This window comes from Bufo bufo, chromosome 6, assembly GCF_905171765.1.
Source record: "Bufo bufo chromosome 6, aBufBuf1.1, whole genome shotgun sequence".
Classification (NCBI taxonomy): domain Eukaryota; kingdom Metazoa; phylum Chordata; class Amphibia; order Anura; family Bufonidae; genus Bufo; species Bufo bufo.
In genome coordinates this window covers 35,509,255-35,524,081 of record NC_053394.1, presented here as the reverse complement: position 1 = coordinate 35,524,081, position 14,827 = coordinate 35,509,255, and the positions used below count along the sequence as shown (strand labels likewise).

Genomic DNA, 14,827 nt, shown 5'->3' with positions numbered 1-14,827 from the left:
GGTCACAGTGGCAGTCCTCACACCGATGCTCCGTAGGGTCATACAGTGATAGAAGCATACTTTCTTCTCTCGGGAAACACATCAGTATTGGGGCTCCTGCCTGGTGGTAGTTGGGGCACCCTTGATGGTGATCCGTTGGCAGGGTGCAAGGCTTGAGGGCAGGTGCAGGGGCTGGTGAATGATGGAGACAATAACCAGGACCGTTGATTGCAATAAATACAACTTCTTTTTGCTGAATTTAATGATAGGAGGAGTAGTACAAATAGCAGCATAGACACAGTTCCAAAGTATATCACAGTGCAATCCTCTACCAATAGCAGCATATAGACGGCAATGAATGATGGTGGTGGTTGTAGTTCTCACTTGTTCCCTCTCTCACTAAAGAACACTTTGGTGTGTCCCAACAGAATTACAGGTGTGCAACAAGGTTCTTATGAACTCATTCTACAGTTTCTGGACTGACTGCTGCAGAAATTTGGAAACGGGTGGCCAATCCGTGTCAAAGTATGGGGATTTCTTTAGCAATGTTCCCACAGCAGCAAAGTCTTTCTGCCATAGACGTGCACAATACTTTGCTTCCAGAGTCCAATGCAAGGCCCTGTGGGTTCTAGACCATCTAAGATGTCTGGTCTTCTTCCTTTAGAGGTTCTCCAGGCAGCTGTAGACTCAGAGACAGAGGTTCTCTGTGCTTGGGTCAGAATCTGCAGGACCTCTCCACACAAACATCCTTACTGTAGATTTACTCAGACTAGACTCCTTACTCTCACTAACCAGGGGGTGGACCTAGTCCATCACCTGGTAACCTAAACAGTCTGCCGAACTATTAGGATGCTGATACGGTGCTAGTGAGTTTACATGAAACACAGTAAATAACATTTAAATTAAGAACACTGCATTACCTATTTTGGTATTAGTTAACTCTTTGCAGTAGTCCTTTAGGGTACTGCATTCCCTCTTTCCAAATATATATATAAAAAAAATAGTTATGTTTTTGCAATAAACCAGCAGTATTAGTGACCTCCCCCTTTTAGTCAGAGCAGAGTCTTCTCTATGGTGGATCTTGCTCTAAAAGACAGTTGACAGAAACTCCCCCAGGTCCATAATTACCATAAAACTAAAAAGGGCATATACTCCAGTCACTGGCCTCAACAGTATATGGCACGAGAACTCTGAGGCCAGTGATTGGCTACAGCAACCATGTGCTGAATGCTGCAGTCTGTAAGCAGAAACTGGAGGTGAAGATTCGAGTTGCAGAGCTGGAAACTGCAGGGGACTAAGTGGTCAGTATATGTACTACTGTACTAGTACCTTTTCTGAATTAGTCATAGTCTTTTTAATTTTTTTTTAATTTTTTTTACTTTTGCTTTATTATATTTAGTTCTGTTTTTATCTCATGTATGTTTTTATAAAACATGTATGTCAGGTATAAAGGTATAAAGCAGAAGACATCCAATTTACAGCATAAATGCCGGACTCTGCTTATCCTTCAGGATATTTATTGTTCACTTAATGCAATCATGTGGTCGCAGAATATGGAAACATGAGTTTTAGATTTTGTGCATTTGTACTACTGCAGCCTAATTGTATTAAGTACGTCGGGGAAGAGCAGATTCTGAAAAATGTATGACTTTAGGATTTAGTCCTTGAGCCAAGATCTTGTAGACCTTCACTATATGAACATTGGGGGTCATTTATTAAACGGAAATACGCCTATATTAGGAGTATTTCAGGTGCAGATGGCAGCACAAGGGTTAGTTGCGCCGCCATCTGCGTCTTTTCTCCACTCACGCCAGGTCTAAAATTGTGGGTGTGGCGTGGGTGGGGAAGGGGATGGGCCAGCTGCTGCAGGCGTAGAAAAAGGTCTAAATGTAAGCCAGCTCGGAAGCTGTCTTACCGTGGGGAAAATAACTTTTTCCAGATGGTCTTTGGCGAACTTCAAAGGGCCCTGGACATGTGCTGGCGTCAGCAGGGGGACCTTGCGTACCCTGCAGGATTTTAATCCATGACTGCTTAGTGTGTTACTAACGGTAATCTTTGAGACTGTGGTCCCAGCGCTCTTCAGGTCATTGACCATGTCCTCCCATGTAGTTCTGGGCTGATTCCTGACCTTTCTCAAAATCATCCTTACCCCACAAGGCGAGATCTTGCATGGAGCCCCAGACCCAGGAAGATTGACAGTCAGCTTGTGTTTTTTCCATTTTCTAATAATTGCGCCAACAGTTGTTGCCTTATTACCAAGCTGCTTGCCTATTGTCCTGTAGCCCATTCCAGCCTTGTGCAGGTCTACAATTTTGTCCTTGGTGTCCTTAGACAGCTCTTTGGCCTTGGCCATGGTGGATAGGTTGGAGTATGATTCATTGAGTGTGTGGACAGGTGTCTTTTATACAGGTAACGAGTTCAAACAGGTGCAATTAATACAGGTAACGAGTGCAGAGTAGAAGGGCTTCTTAAAGAAAAACTAACAGGTCTGTGAGAGCCAGAATTCTTGCTGGTTGGTAGGTGATTCTGTCCCTCACAGTTGAAGTGTACCTACGATAAAAATTACAGACCTCTCCATTCTTTGTAGGTGGGAAAACTTGCAAAATCGCCAGTGTATCAAATACTTATTTTCCCCACTGTACATTTAGAAGCGGCGCTGGATCCGCCGAAAGTTATGAAGAGTCCGGCTTTCGGAGTCCAATGCATGGCCTTGTGGCACCTCTTCATAACTTTGGCTGATCCACCGTCACAGATAGCGGTTATTAAGATCGGCGTCTAAAACTCTGGTCTTAATAAATGACCCCCATTGTGTTTTCCTTTACTCGTATAATTGTTTCTATGGGACTTCTGAAAATTTCCGAATGTACTCACTTGGCTATTTTCGGACCTCCCATACAATTGAATGTAGAGCACACCGCACATGCACAATACACTCTTTCACAGTTTTATCACATTGCCTCGCCCTTGCATGGTCGAGAAGCAACCATCACTGATACTTGGGATGGAGGTTTAAGAGTTTCTCTTGTGGCCCTGAGAGAGACCCCCATACTGTAACTGTCTATGTTTCCATCATCTAATAAATAAACTTCAGAGTACGCTGATCAGAGCGCCATTCCTGAAGCTGCAGTGCTTATTATTCTGAACTAGTCGTAGTCTTTTGAAATGTTTTTTAATTTTTTTGCTTTATTATATTTTGTTCTGTTTTTATCTTATGTCTGTTCTCATAAAACATGTATATCAGGTATTTAAGTATAAAGTAGAAGACATCCCATTTACAGCATAAATGCCGGACTCTGCTTATCCTTGAAGATATTTATTGTTCACTTAATGCAATCATGTGGTCGCAGAATATGAGAAACATGAGTTTTAGATTTTGTTCATTTGTACTACTGCAGCCTAATTGTCTTAAGTACGTCAGGGAAGAGCAGATACTGAAAAATTTATGACTTTAGGATTTAGTCCTTGAGCCAAGATCTTCTAGTTCTTCACTGTATGGACATTGGGGCATATTTATATAAGCCCCATAGCTGGCGGTGGATCGCCAAAGTTATGTAGACGCGCCGGCCTCTTCATAAATTTGGCGCAATCGCCTCCAATTCTAAATGTAAGATCGCTTCCTTGCTGTCTTACACTTAGACCATTTTTTACGCCTAAACCAGGCGTAGAAAAATGATGAATGAAACGGACCTGCCGACCCTCCCCGCGCCCAGTTTTCTAGACCTGGCGTGAGCGGGGAAAAAGTTGCAGATTCTGCCACAACATGGTGTGCAACAGAACCTGCACCAGATATACACCACAAAAGGGGCGTATATCTGTTTGTAAATGACCCCGCTAGTCAAGGGACATTTCAAAACGCACTCGCTCAACTATTTTCAGAACTCCCATAGAAATGAATGGAGAGAAAACTAGAAACATAGAATGTGTCGGCAGATAAGAACCATTTGGCCCATCTAGTCCGCCCAATAGAATGCTGCACATGCGCGATGCGCTCTCTTTCCCTTTCAGTGGGCCCATTCTGGAGATAGATGCGGGTCTCAAAGATGACATCTTAGATATGCCATCAAAGTCTGAGATAACACAACCCCATCAAATTGACATCTATGCTTCTATGGATCGACTATGGACATTGACCTCGATGTATTTGGCTTACCGTTTGGACTACACTACCATTAAAAACCATAGAGCCCTTTTTGTTAGAAGGGCCCTCCCAAAATAAGCTGATCGCTTGTTATCATGCTGCTGACACCCCTATTGATGAGCTGCAAATTGTGGGGGGACCTGGCAGCTAGTTTTAAATTGCACTGCAGTGCCACCACAGGGGAGATGAGGTATTACACCATTAAATCAGTTTAACTCAGTATAGTGTGTGGACATACTAAGTCTTCTCTGGCTGATGGACGTGAGAACTTATACAAATAGGCCTCAAAATAATGTATGTTACGTCACATGCATTAACCTCCTGGTAATTCAGCGTCGCAAACCTATATATTACCTCAAAAAAAAGGGACTTAAAATACTTGAGTCATCACTATAGAATGGGAACCCTTCATGAGGGGGAAACTTCTGTACCAAAACCAGAATATTAAAGGGACTATCCAGGCTTTTAAAATGTATGCAATGCACATACAATACTACCACTCAGTGACCAAGTAATACCGCCATGCCATGCTAAATAATACATACAGTATATACAGTATCCAAATAATGCTACCATTTAGTGCCCCCATAACATTACCATTTAGCTCCACAAATGTAAGGAGGTACATGGCCATAGGGGCCCCTTACAGAAATGAGCACCACAGCCTCTTTAAACAGCCTGGGGGTGTCGGAAGAAAGACCCTGCTGATCTGAAATTGATGACCTGTCCTAAGGAAACTGGAAATTTGCTTCTTCCCCTTCCCGACCTAAAATAATGGTTTACCGCTGCTGGGGCATCCAGTGATCGGCTGTCATCTGTGATGCAATATGTTAGTGTTCAGTTCTCCTGCAGTGCCCCCACAGGGGAAATGAAGCACTGCATGATGTCCACTGAAATCAATAGGCTGTCCATATACACTGTGTGCAAAAGTATTAGGCAAGTGAGTATTTTGACCATATCATCATTTTTATGCATCTTTCCAACTCCAAGCTGTATAAACTTAAATGCTTGGAGGATTGAAGCATATCAGATGATGTATGTGTGTGTAATGTGGAAGGGTGAGGCCTAAGGAGATCAAGACCCTATATCAAGATGTGCGTAATTAGAAGGCAGCTTGTTTTTCTCTCTAGCAAAATGGGCCAAAAAAGAGATTTAAGTGGCTCTGAAAAGTAAAAAAAAATAAGTCTTTCAGAGGGGCTCAGTGCTCTTTTTTTGCTAAGATATTGGGGCGTAATCACAGGAACCATCAACTGTTATGTTGCAAATAGTCAACAGGGTCGCAAGAAACATGTCGAGAAAAAAAAGACTCAAATGTGGGCACTTATGAACATGGGACCAAATGCCTTCAGCCCATGCAACAGGTCAGCCAGTTTCATAGGTACAAATCTGCTGACAGATGCCCTTTAAAGATGAAAGAATAATGACATGGCCCCTTCTTCACCCGACCTAACCCTATTGAGGTGGGCTCTACTTAAACACGAGATTTACGGTAAAGGAAAACCGTCCACCTCTCTGAAGAGTGTCTGGGAGGCTGCACAAAAAGTTGATAGTCAACAGATTCAAAAATGGAAGGTTTATGACTGGTATTGAAAAGAACGAGGGCTATAATGGACAATGATCTATATATATATATATATATTTTTTTTTTTTTTGAAATGTCAGAGATGTTTATTTGTAAATATTGAGTTTGTTTATTTATTATTTTCATGTTAATAGATGAAAAGAAACAAGTGAGATGGGAGGAACATTTTCTTTTTCATTTAGTTACATAATAATTCTGCAAACTAATAGCTGCCCAATAATTTTGCACACATAAGTTATTTTTCTAAGAAAGCCAAAAACCCACCTTTATTTTCTTATATATTCAGGTTTGAGGTTCATTAACATTTTGGATTGACCGACAGCACTGTAGTTGATCAATAATAAAATGAATCCTCAAAAATACAACTTGCCTAATAATTGTGCACACAGTGTAATTTACAGATGCATTGGGTCCTCCAGATAGAGATGCTGGGGTAATGCAATTTCCTCTGGAAATTAAATAAACTTAAGGACAATCTATTTCCTTTGCACAGTACGATATGAATGTAATTTGTGTATGCTCTGCATCTGTTGCAGCGTCTATGTATTGTACGGCCATCCATAGGATTGTATCGTAGTTTACCGTATGTCGTGTTATCTAGGCCAGGGTGAAAATCCTACCCGTTAAATTGGTGTTGCTTTAATGCGCTGCCAGATACGAGCTAATGCATGCTAGTAAAGCACACATATTACAGCCATAAATTGAAGTGTAATCCAATAAACAGACTGCGGTACTTATAAAGTGCTGTCCGGGATAATAACATGCTTTAAGGATTATCCCCATTTTCTAAATAAATTCTTTAATCTCTTTACGGCAGAGAATATTTCTGCTCTGTGTTCCTCACAGTTTCGCCATGAATACACAGACCTGCATTTGCACACAGATATTTTGTAATGTCTCAACTTCCTCATTTTTTGTAACTTAAATATAATTGACAGTTTTGAATGTGAGTTCTGGGAAATCAGCTCATTTTTATAGCGGCAGAGGAAATATTGGTTTAGCAGACACGGTCTGTACGATGTTCCTCCCCCACCCATAAACAGAATACTATTCTAGGTATAAACTTACAAAAATCAGTGTTCACAGTACGGTGGAGGCCACTGGGCAAAAAGTGCCTTTCCCCTATAGAAAATGGAAGTTAATGATGCGATAGTACTGCCTAAATAATAGCACATTATAACATAATACCAGCACATTGTGCCAAAATAATACCACCACATTTTGCATAAATAGTACTAACACATTGTAAGTGAATAATACCACCACATTGTATATACATAATACCACCACGTTGTAGTTAAGTAATACCGCCAAACTGTGGCTAAATAAGGCTATCATATTGTGCCTAATGAATGTCACAATACAGTTCCTAATTAATAGCAACAGTTGGTGTCAAACAGCAGTGAATATGTTACCCACATAATACGGCATACAAAATGGATCCATAGTAAACACATAAGAGCGCCACACAGTGCTCAATGAATACTGATTTACCAAGCACTATGACACAGTGAGAGGTTTGGTCTGGGAAAACAGGTGATTTGCTCCCAGCACGTGCTGCTGGGCTGATTTACAGCCAGATGAGGTCAAATACCGGACCGGATTTTAAGTGCCGATCCGGGTTTTGGCAGCACCTGGCTGTCCTTAAATAGGCAGCTGGGCTCAGCAGCCATGTCTGTGTGCCGGGATCTGAGGCCTGTGCTGGGCTGGAGAGCTGAGACCCGTGTGTCAGGGGAACAGGCCGCCTAAAGCCTGTATTTGGACTTTCTGAGGCAGAACTGCCACCAAGGTGACTTTTTGTTATATTAACTTGCCATTGGGTGTGAAGTTACACCAACACTGCAAAAATGACGTTTTGTTTTTGGCGTCATGTGTGAATAAACACTGAAGCTTGAATTCCGAACTTGTATTTTGCCTCTGTACTGCGCCCGCTTATCCTAACTACCAGAGCGAATCCCCACAGCACAATCCTGCACAGTGCCTTAGCAATTCCACAACCAGTGTCATTATATAACTTTGCTACACGACACCAGGGATGGTTTACAGGAGGCCACGCTTGGGGACCAGTTGGTGTGCGCCGCTAAATGGTGGAGATGCAAAGGCAAAAGTTCCCTGTTATAATCAAGCCCTATTTTCTCTGTGGTGTTCTACCTATTACTGTCCACAGGAGAGATTTTCCTATTATCCCTGGAGCTACAAAAACAGCTACAGATACAACTCCAGATGAGCTGCATTTTCTGTTTTTACATTATATTCCTTTTTTATATCCATACATGATAGATTTTTGGTTTCTTGACACTTGACCACATAGGGTTACAACTTTCAAAATGGAGCCTTTAAGGATTTGTAATTGGCAGATGAATATTTAATATTAGAAGTGGTCATTACCGTAATTTGGTTTATGATCTAAGCTCTACATAATGCCAACCAAAATGGTGCCCAAAAATAAACCTACCCCATTGACCCCTACTATTAAAGCTAATAATAAAGCAGAGCGTGCAATAACCGAGGTCTCAGTATCCCAGCAGACATACAGAACTAATAAAAGTAGTAGCTCTATGATAGATCAGAATTTTTTTCCTGCAAAGTGACAAGATAACTGTACGGCCACCTTCACCGATTCCCCCCGCTGATCCCGTTCCCATCAGGTTCCTGATGATGTCTACTTCCTGGTCTCGACACACAGGAAATGCCTGATTATCCAATCACTGGCCGCAGTAGGGACACGCCTCTTCCAGTGATTGGTTGAGCAGACATCTACATGTGCTGTCCGCATCCGCATTTCCGGAGCGGTCCGCGAATATGGAAAAAAATAGAACATGTCCTATTCTTGTCCGCAATTGCGGACAAGAAAAGGCGGTTCTATGGGGGTGCCTGCTGGGTGTATTGCGGAATCGCAATACACTACGGACGTGTGAATGGACCCTAAAGGTGCTTTTACACTTGCCGAGCAGCAACAGATTGTCAGAAGGAAGCGCTGCTTCCAAACAGTCGGCTACTCACTCAGTGGGGGCAGAGCTCTGCATTTACATGCTGCGATCACCTCCACAGTATGAGAGCGAGGGATCGCTATTGTGATCCTTCGTTCCCATACAGCTGTATTGTTTCTGGGCAGCAGATCGCAGTTTAGACAGCACGATCTGTCGCCCAGAAATGATAATTTAGGTGCCTGCACTAACGATCATTTCACCCAATAAACAAACGTTTCGCTCATTCATCAGGTGATCTAACATTTTGCTCCTTATCAGGTGATCTGTGCACCTTTAGACAGGCAGATTGTCAGAACGAGGTTTGCAGGAACAGCTGTTCCCGATAATCTGGCTGATTAACTGGGCGTGTAAATCCACCTTAAGGGTTTCTACACCTCATTTGGACCTAATTAGCTGTCAGACACTAGCGATCTGCTAGTGTCTGCTCTACCTAACCATGCTATTTCTAAGACCTTTGTGTGCAGCCGTTACACTAAAAAAACAACTTTTATGCGCAGTGACTGTCTAAAAACCGCCGGGTGTCGTCCTGTTCGGGAGCGGTCAGACAGTCACTGCTCTGCACCGAATACAGACGCACACGGCGCAGGCGCGAGAATAAGGCCGATGGATGAGATGGAGGCTGGCAATCTAGAGATGGGCGGGCTTGACGGACGAGCGGGGCGGAATACAGGGTGAGTAGACGGAGCCTCTAGGTGCTGAAAAGACGCCCCCATAGCACCTAGAGGCTCATTTGCATAGCAATAAAAGTTGTTTTTTTAGTGTAACGGCTGCACACAAAGGTCTTAGAATAGCATGGTTAGGTAGAGCAGACACTAGCAGATCACTAGTGTCTGACAGCTAATTAGGTCCAAATGAGGTGGTAGAAACCCTTTAAGCCTTTTTTTTACTGATTGGTTCTATCCCCTTTATTTCTGTCCTCTTTTATATTACCTTCTATATTCTGTGCAGTGGTATTTCTTGTAATGTAGTGAGTTAGGGATAGTTAGATTGCATAACAAACCCCCATTGTGCATTCGTGAGTACTTTCCTCAGAGACATACACACTGCATACTGAAGGAGGGGCTGAAAGGTATAAACCTGGTATACGCAGACAGTTAATTGGCACTCCATTGAGGAAAATCATCCAGGTAGGATGTATTGATTTGAAAACACTATTTCTTTCTTGTAAGACCCTGGGGTATCAGCCATGTGTTACAACATGGTGACCTGAGTTTCCCCTATATTGTGTGCAGGCCATGTGATTATTATTTATTCTGTATGTGATTTGTCTGTTTTATCTTATATTTAATCACACTTTGTAAATATTTTTTATCACTAAGCCTGTTAAGCCTATTTATATTCCCAAATTGTTGAATTCACGTTATATAAACACCCTTTGAGAAAATAGACACATCAGGAGACAGGTCCTTTTTGAGGCTCAGGTTCCACTTATCTAATTGCAGTTGCGAAAGATCTTCAGTTATTGCCTATAGGGAAAAAAAGCAAGCAGTCTTGAGAGTCAGACTCCCACCGATCAGATATTGATGACCTATCCAGACCACAGGCCATCAATATGGAAATCTTAGAAAACCCCTTTAAGCTGCTCCATTCTGGGACATACATGGTTAACTGGAAAAGCTAATTATTCTTAAAGTGGACAATTTTCTCCTAAGTGGAAATATAATTAGAAGAACAAATGTTTTTCAGGGCCGTGAGAAGGAAGATACTGGGAAAGCTTCCCGGCCCACCCTCACTGCACAGCAATATGTTTGATGTATACTTGTAATTTTATACTGGAGGAATAGCACTTCATTGTATGAGATGGGTGCTCTGGACCACCGCGCAATATCCTAATCTGTACGACTCGTTCCACAAATGAAGCCTGATAAACAAACAACTCGTGTCATGTTATCTTTTGTTTTTTGTTTTTTTCGTTAGTGTTTGACTGGATAGAAAAATATGCTCCCGGCTTCAAGGCATCTGTGATTGGCAGAGACGTCCTCGTGCCACCGGATCTGGAAAGGATATTCGGTCTCTCCGGAGGAGTATGTACAGTAGCTATTGTTTGTTACTTGAGCTGGCAAAATCTGGGGAAAAAAAAAGAGTAATATTTTGCTCGTACTATATGTGAACCTTTCTATAAAATGTTTCCAGTGTCATGGGTGGAACTGGAATTAGTGAAATGGCCTAATCAGCAGCACAGCTACATAATGACAATCTGCGGAGACAATTATTTTTAATGTTTCTAACTAAAATAAATGGAAGGAAGATTACATTCAGATTATAATGACCAATGAACTATGATAAGATAGAAACATTTATAGTAAGGTTCCTTTCTGCAGTCCAATATAACTAATGTATGGGTTACTGGCAAAATATTGTGGAACTCCCATTTAAAGGCTATGTACACCTTTGGGGGCATTTTTTTTATTATTGCATTGTACTTATTTGGAGCTAAAATTCATCTTCCGTCAGTTGGGGAGCTGACAGGCTTCTTATCTTTGCTCTCTGGCACTTATTAGAGCTAAAGTTGGCAAAAACAGTGATTGGCAGGACCAGTCCCTGAAAACTCCACCAGTCTAGAAAAAGTTCTGAATTTGGACTGGTATAGAGCGGACTTCATGGCTCTTGAAAGTAATTTGTCACCTAGATTGCTCTAACTCATGGCAATGTTATGTAGTGCTGCTTAGCAATATCTAAACAATACCTTTGTTAGTATTATGCTTAGTTTAGAACTCCAGAAATCCCAGTTTGATTAGTATGCTAATGAGCCTCAAAGTGCCCAGTGGGGCATGAATAACGGTTTTAAGGAGCCAAGACTGCTGCAAGCAAGAGCCCAATCTGCCTACTTCAAGAACCCAAGCCAACCTCTTCACTCGATCCAGTCCACCTCCTCCTCTGCGACATCACAATCAGCATAGAACTCTTCCCTCCTTTCATCATATCCCTCGGCAAAATCTTGTACAAGCACAGCACAGGAAACTGTGTGCGCTTGAGCATTGACTTCCCTGCAGTGGGCAATTGGCCTTATTATACTTACCGCTCATACGCTGAGCCCTGTGAAGCTAATAACCAGGTGGGAGGAGTTCTGGGAGATAGAGGAGGGTATGGACTGGATGGCACAAGGGGAGGTACTGGAATTGAGCGAAGAGGCATTATTCACTTTGACATACAAAGGTATGCTTTTGATTATGCTAATCAGCATTACATAGTATTGCCAAGGGTTAAATATAGTCAAACTAGGTGACAGATTCTCTTTAAAATAAATGGAAATTACAGGAAGTGCCAAATGACTGCATGCACTGGACCTCAGGGGCGGAACTTGAAGCTACCCATCCCACTCAAATGCAGTGGTTCATTTTTTTTGATCATCAGTCCCTTGGAAACTTCATTGCCCTGTCTCCCTAAAAGCCCCAAAATATTCATTAATTACTAATGGAGAAAACCCCTTAGTTAAAATGGGTTCCATAACCCCTTAAGCTTCAGGTTTTAACTATTATTTTTACCATATCTCCTTCTGATTGCAGAACATTTTCCATGGGAGCATGTCTCTAGACCAGTTGTATTTTGCTCGACCAATACCAGGATTCGCAAATTATAGAACACCCATACATGGTCTTTATCTATGTGGCAGTGGAGCACATCCAGGTACCGTACTCTTTTTGCTTTCCCGAGACCATTACAGCTTACAGGGACGGATTTTATGGGACTGAAGGAAATATCCAACCAAACAACGGTTTTTGTCTGATTGCCTCTCGCCATATTCTCCGCGCTGTGGCCGGATCCATGCCGCTCCCCATTATAGTGAATGGGGCCGGGTGGACTTCCGGCAGCTCACAGATGTACAGTATAGTTACGGATCTGGCAGGCTGTTCCCCTGCCAGAACGAGTAAATGCCAGTGTGAAAGTAACCTTACTAATATGCTTTCAGTACCAGTGCCCATCCTGCTGTATATCTGGTTTGTTTATGACACATGAAATGGAACTGTATCGGCACATGACTCTAGTGACACGCTTGAAGGGCAATGGCTGTGTGGTTCAATAGCTAAGTCAGCTCTATTCCTAATTATGGCTCCATGCATAGAGTGAGATAAAGGCTGGCACAGCCTTTGCACAACCAGCTACCTTCAAGCACATCAGAGTCACATGCCAATAGACGGGGGAGAAACTTTCTTTTCAAGTGCAGAGGGACCAAACCTTGTAGCAGGTCCACGAAACAGTTATGGTACTGAAAGCATAATCATAAGTACAATTAATTTCAAAAGCATTAAATCAAATTTTTGTCTAGCGATATAGCCCCTATAAATCCCCCTTAACAATACCACATTTATAAGACTTTTTTTCTGCTCCAATACGGATAAAATCACATCCTAGTGAAGGGTTGGCATTAGCAAAGGATTTTTTCTACTGTAGTTTTTTATGATGTTGCAGTGGTACATGTCATAAAACACTGGTCTGTGGGGCTCCAACCACTGGGACCCTACCATTCCCAACAACTGGGCACTTTCAGTTTTGGACTTTGAGTAGGCTGTCCATGTGTAGTTACTCTTCAAGCAAACAGGGACCATGAATCATGCCCGGATTAAATCAGACCAAGAGTGGGACTGGTGTGGGTTCCCATGGCGGTCCCCCACTGATTGATATTTTATATCAATTATATTTCATTGAACACCATTAAAGGGAATCTGTCACTAGGTTTATGCTGTATTGTCTGAGGGCAGCATAAAGTAGTTGCAGAGACCCTAAATGCAGTGCTATGACGGTTGCTGGTTTTCTTGTAGCAGTTTTCATACAATTCCAGTTTATCAGTGATCCAGCACTGGAATGTTCTCATTAATGTGCATATGCTCTGGAGTCCTTAATATTTGGGAGCTGCAACTCCTCTGCCCATCTAGTTGTCACCCAACCAGGTTTGGAAGAAGTGCTCTTTAAAGGGATTTGACCTGCATGTCAATACAATCATATGATCTTGCCCCTGGGAATTGGGAGAAATCTTTAACTATTGTAAATCTAAATAGGTTCAAAATCTGTTGTGATCGATTTTATTATATATCTCAGTTGGTGCACCATTTTTTTATACAAAGCTCCAAATCCAAATCCCATGAACGTTTTCTGATATAGCATTAAATTAATACCTCTGGATTTTTTACCTTTGGTAATATATCTACACATATATATATATATATATATATATATATATACATGCATTTGTAATTCCTCAGGATAGGCAATAAATATCAGCGTGGCATGGGTCTGACAAACCCCTCTCCCCGGATTTGCTATACAGCTTGTTCCAGTATTCATCTTAATGGAAGCAGCGCTGCAGTAACCAATTTGATATCTTTAAATTACAAGATTCTACCAACCTGTGGCCACCACTAGGGGGAGCTTCGGAGCTTACTGCATACATCTTTATTATTAGGTTAATTGTATAAACAGTATAGCGTAAGCTCTTAAGTGCCCCCTAGTGGTGGTTGCAGGCAGCCAGATTTGTATTATTATTTTTTTTTAATAATGCCTTTGCAGGGGATTTGGAGTGGTGCATCAGAAAAACAGAGCTTTTAGCGCTATAAGGATATATATAAGAAATAAATCAGCATAGAATTCTGAGCCTAGAAACAGCATGGTGTTAAAAGACTTACATTTACTTTAAGAGTAGATGTCATAAAATGTATTTGCTTTTTCAGCCAGGGAAAAATGAAGAATTTAGTATATTACTGTTAGTGATTTCTCAATCACTGCGTTCCTCTGTGACCTTTATATTGATGCCGAGTTGTCGTAATAACTGACTATAAACATTGACGACCTCCATTCCAGACTGTATAACTTTTATGTGTCTTTTTTTTTTTTTGGTGCTTGTGCATTTCTCAGATGGCCGTCTTCATAAAGCTTGGATAAGAGCGGATTTAGCAATATTATATGAGTTTACGAGGTGCCGCTTTAAATGGTTCTAACATGAGGACTTGTCTGCAAAGTATTACTATCTAAAATGAAAATGATCATGATTTTTTTTATGGTTTGATACATTTTATCGCAGTTGTACGAGCCACGACATGTTTACACTGAAATGTTTGCATACACAATGATTTGCATCTGTAAAGCTACAGGCTCCTACCTCTGCTATTATCATTATCTAGGCCTCATGCCCACGACCACGTC

The 14,827-nt window shown here is 41.7% G+C and overlaps 1 protein-coding gene across 1 annotated transcript in view; it reads left to right on the top strand.

The window, feature by feature from the left end:
* The window catches only part of PYROXD2 (pyridine nucleotide-disulphide oxidoreductase domain 2), a 113,621-nt gene that overhangs the window by 82,710 nt on the left and 16,084 nt on the right, over positions 1-14,827 (top strand). The window contains exons 14-15 of the mRNA XM_040437144.1: positions 10,607-10,713; positions 12,196-12,316. Of these exons, the coding sequence (XP_040293078.1) occupies positions 10,607-10,713; positions 12,196-12,316 (228 nt within the window). The remainder of the gene's footprint in view (positions 1-10,606; positions 10,714-12,195; positions 12,317-14,827) is intronic.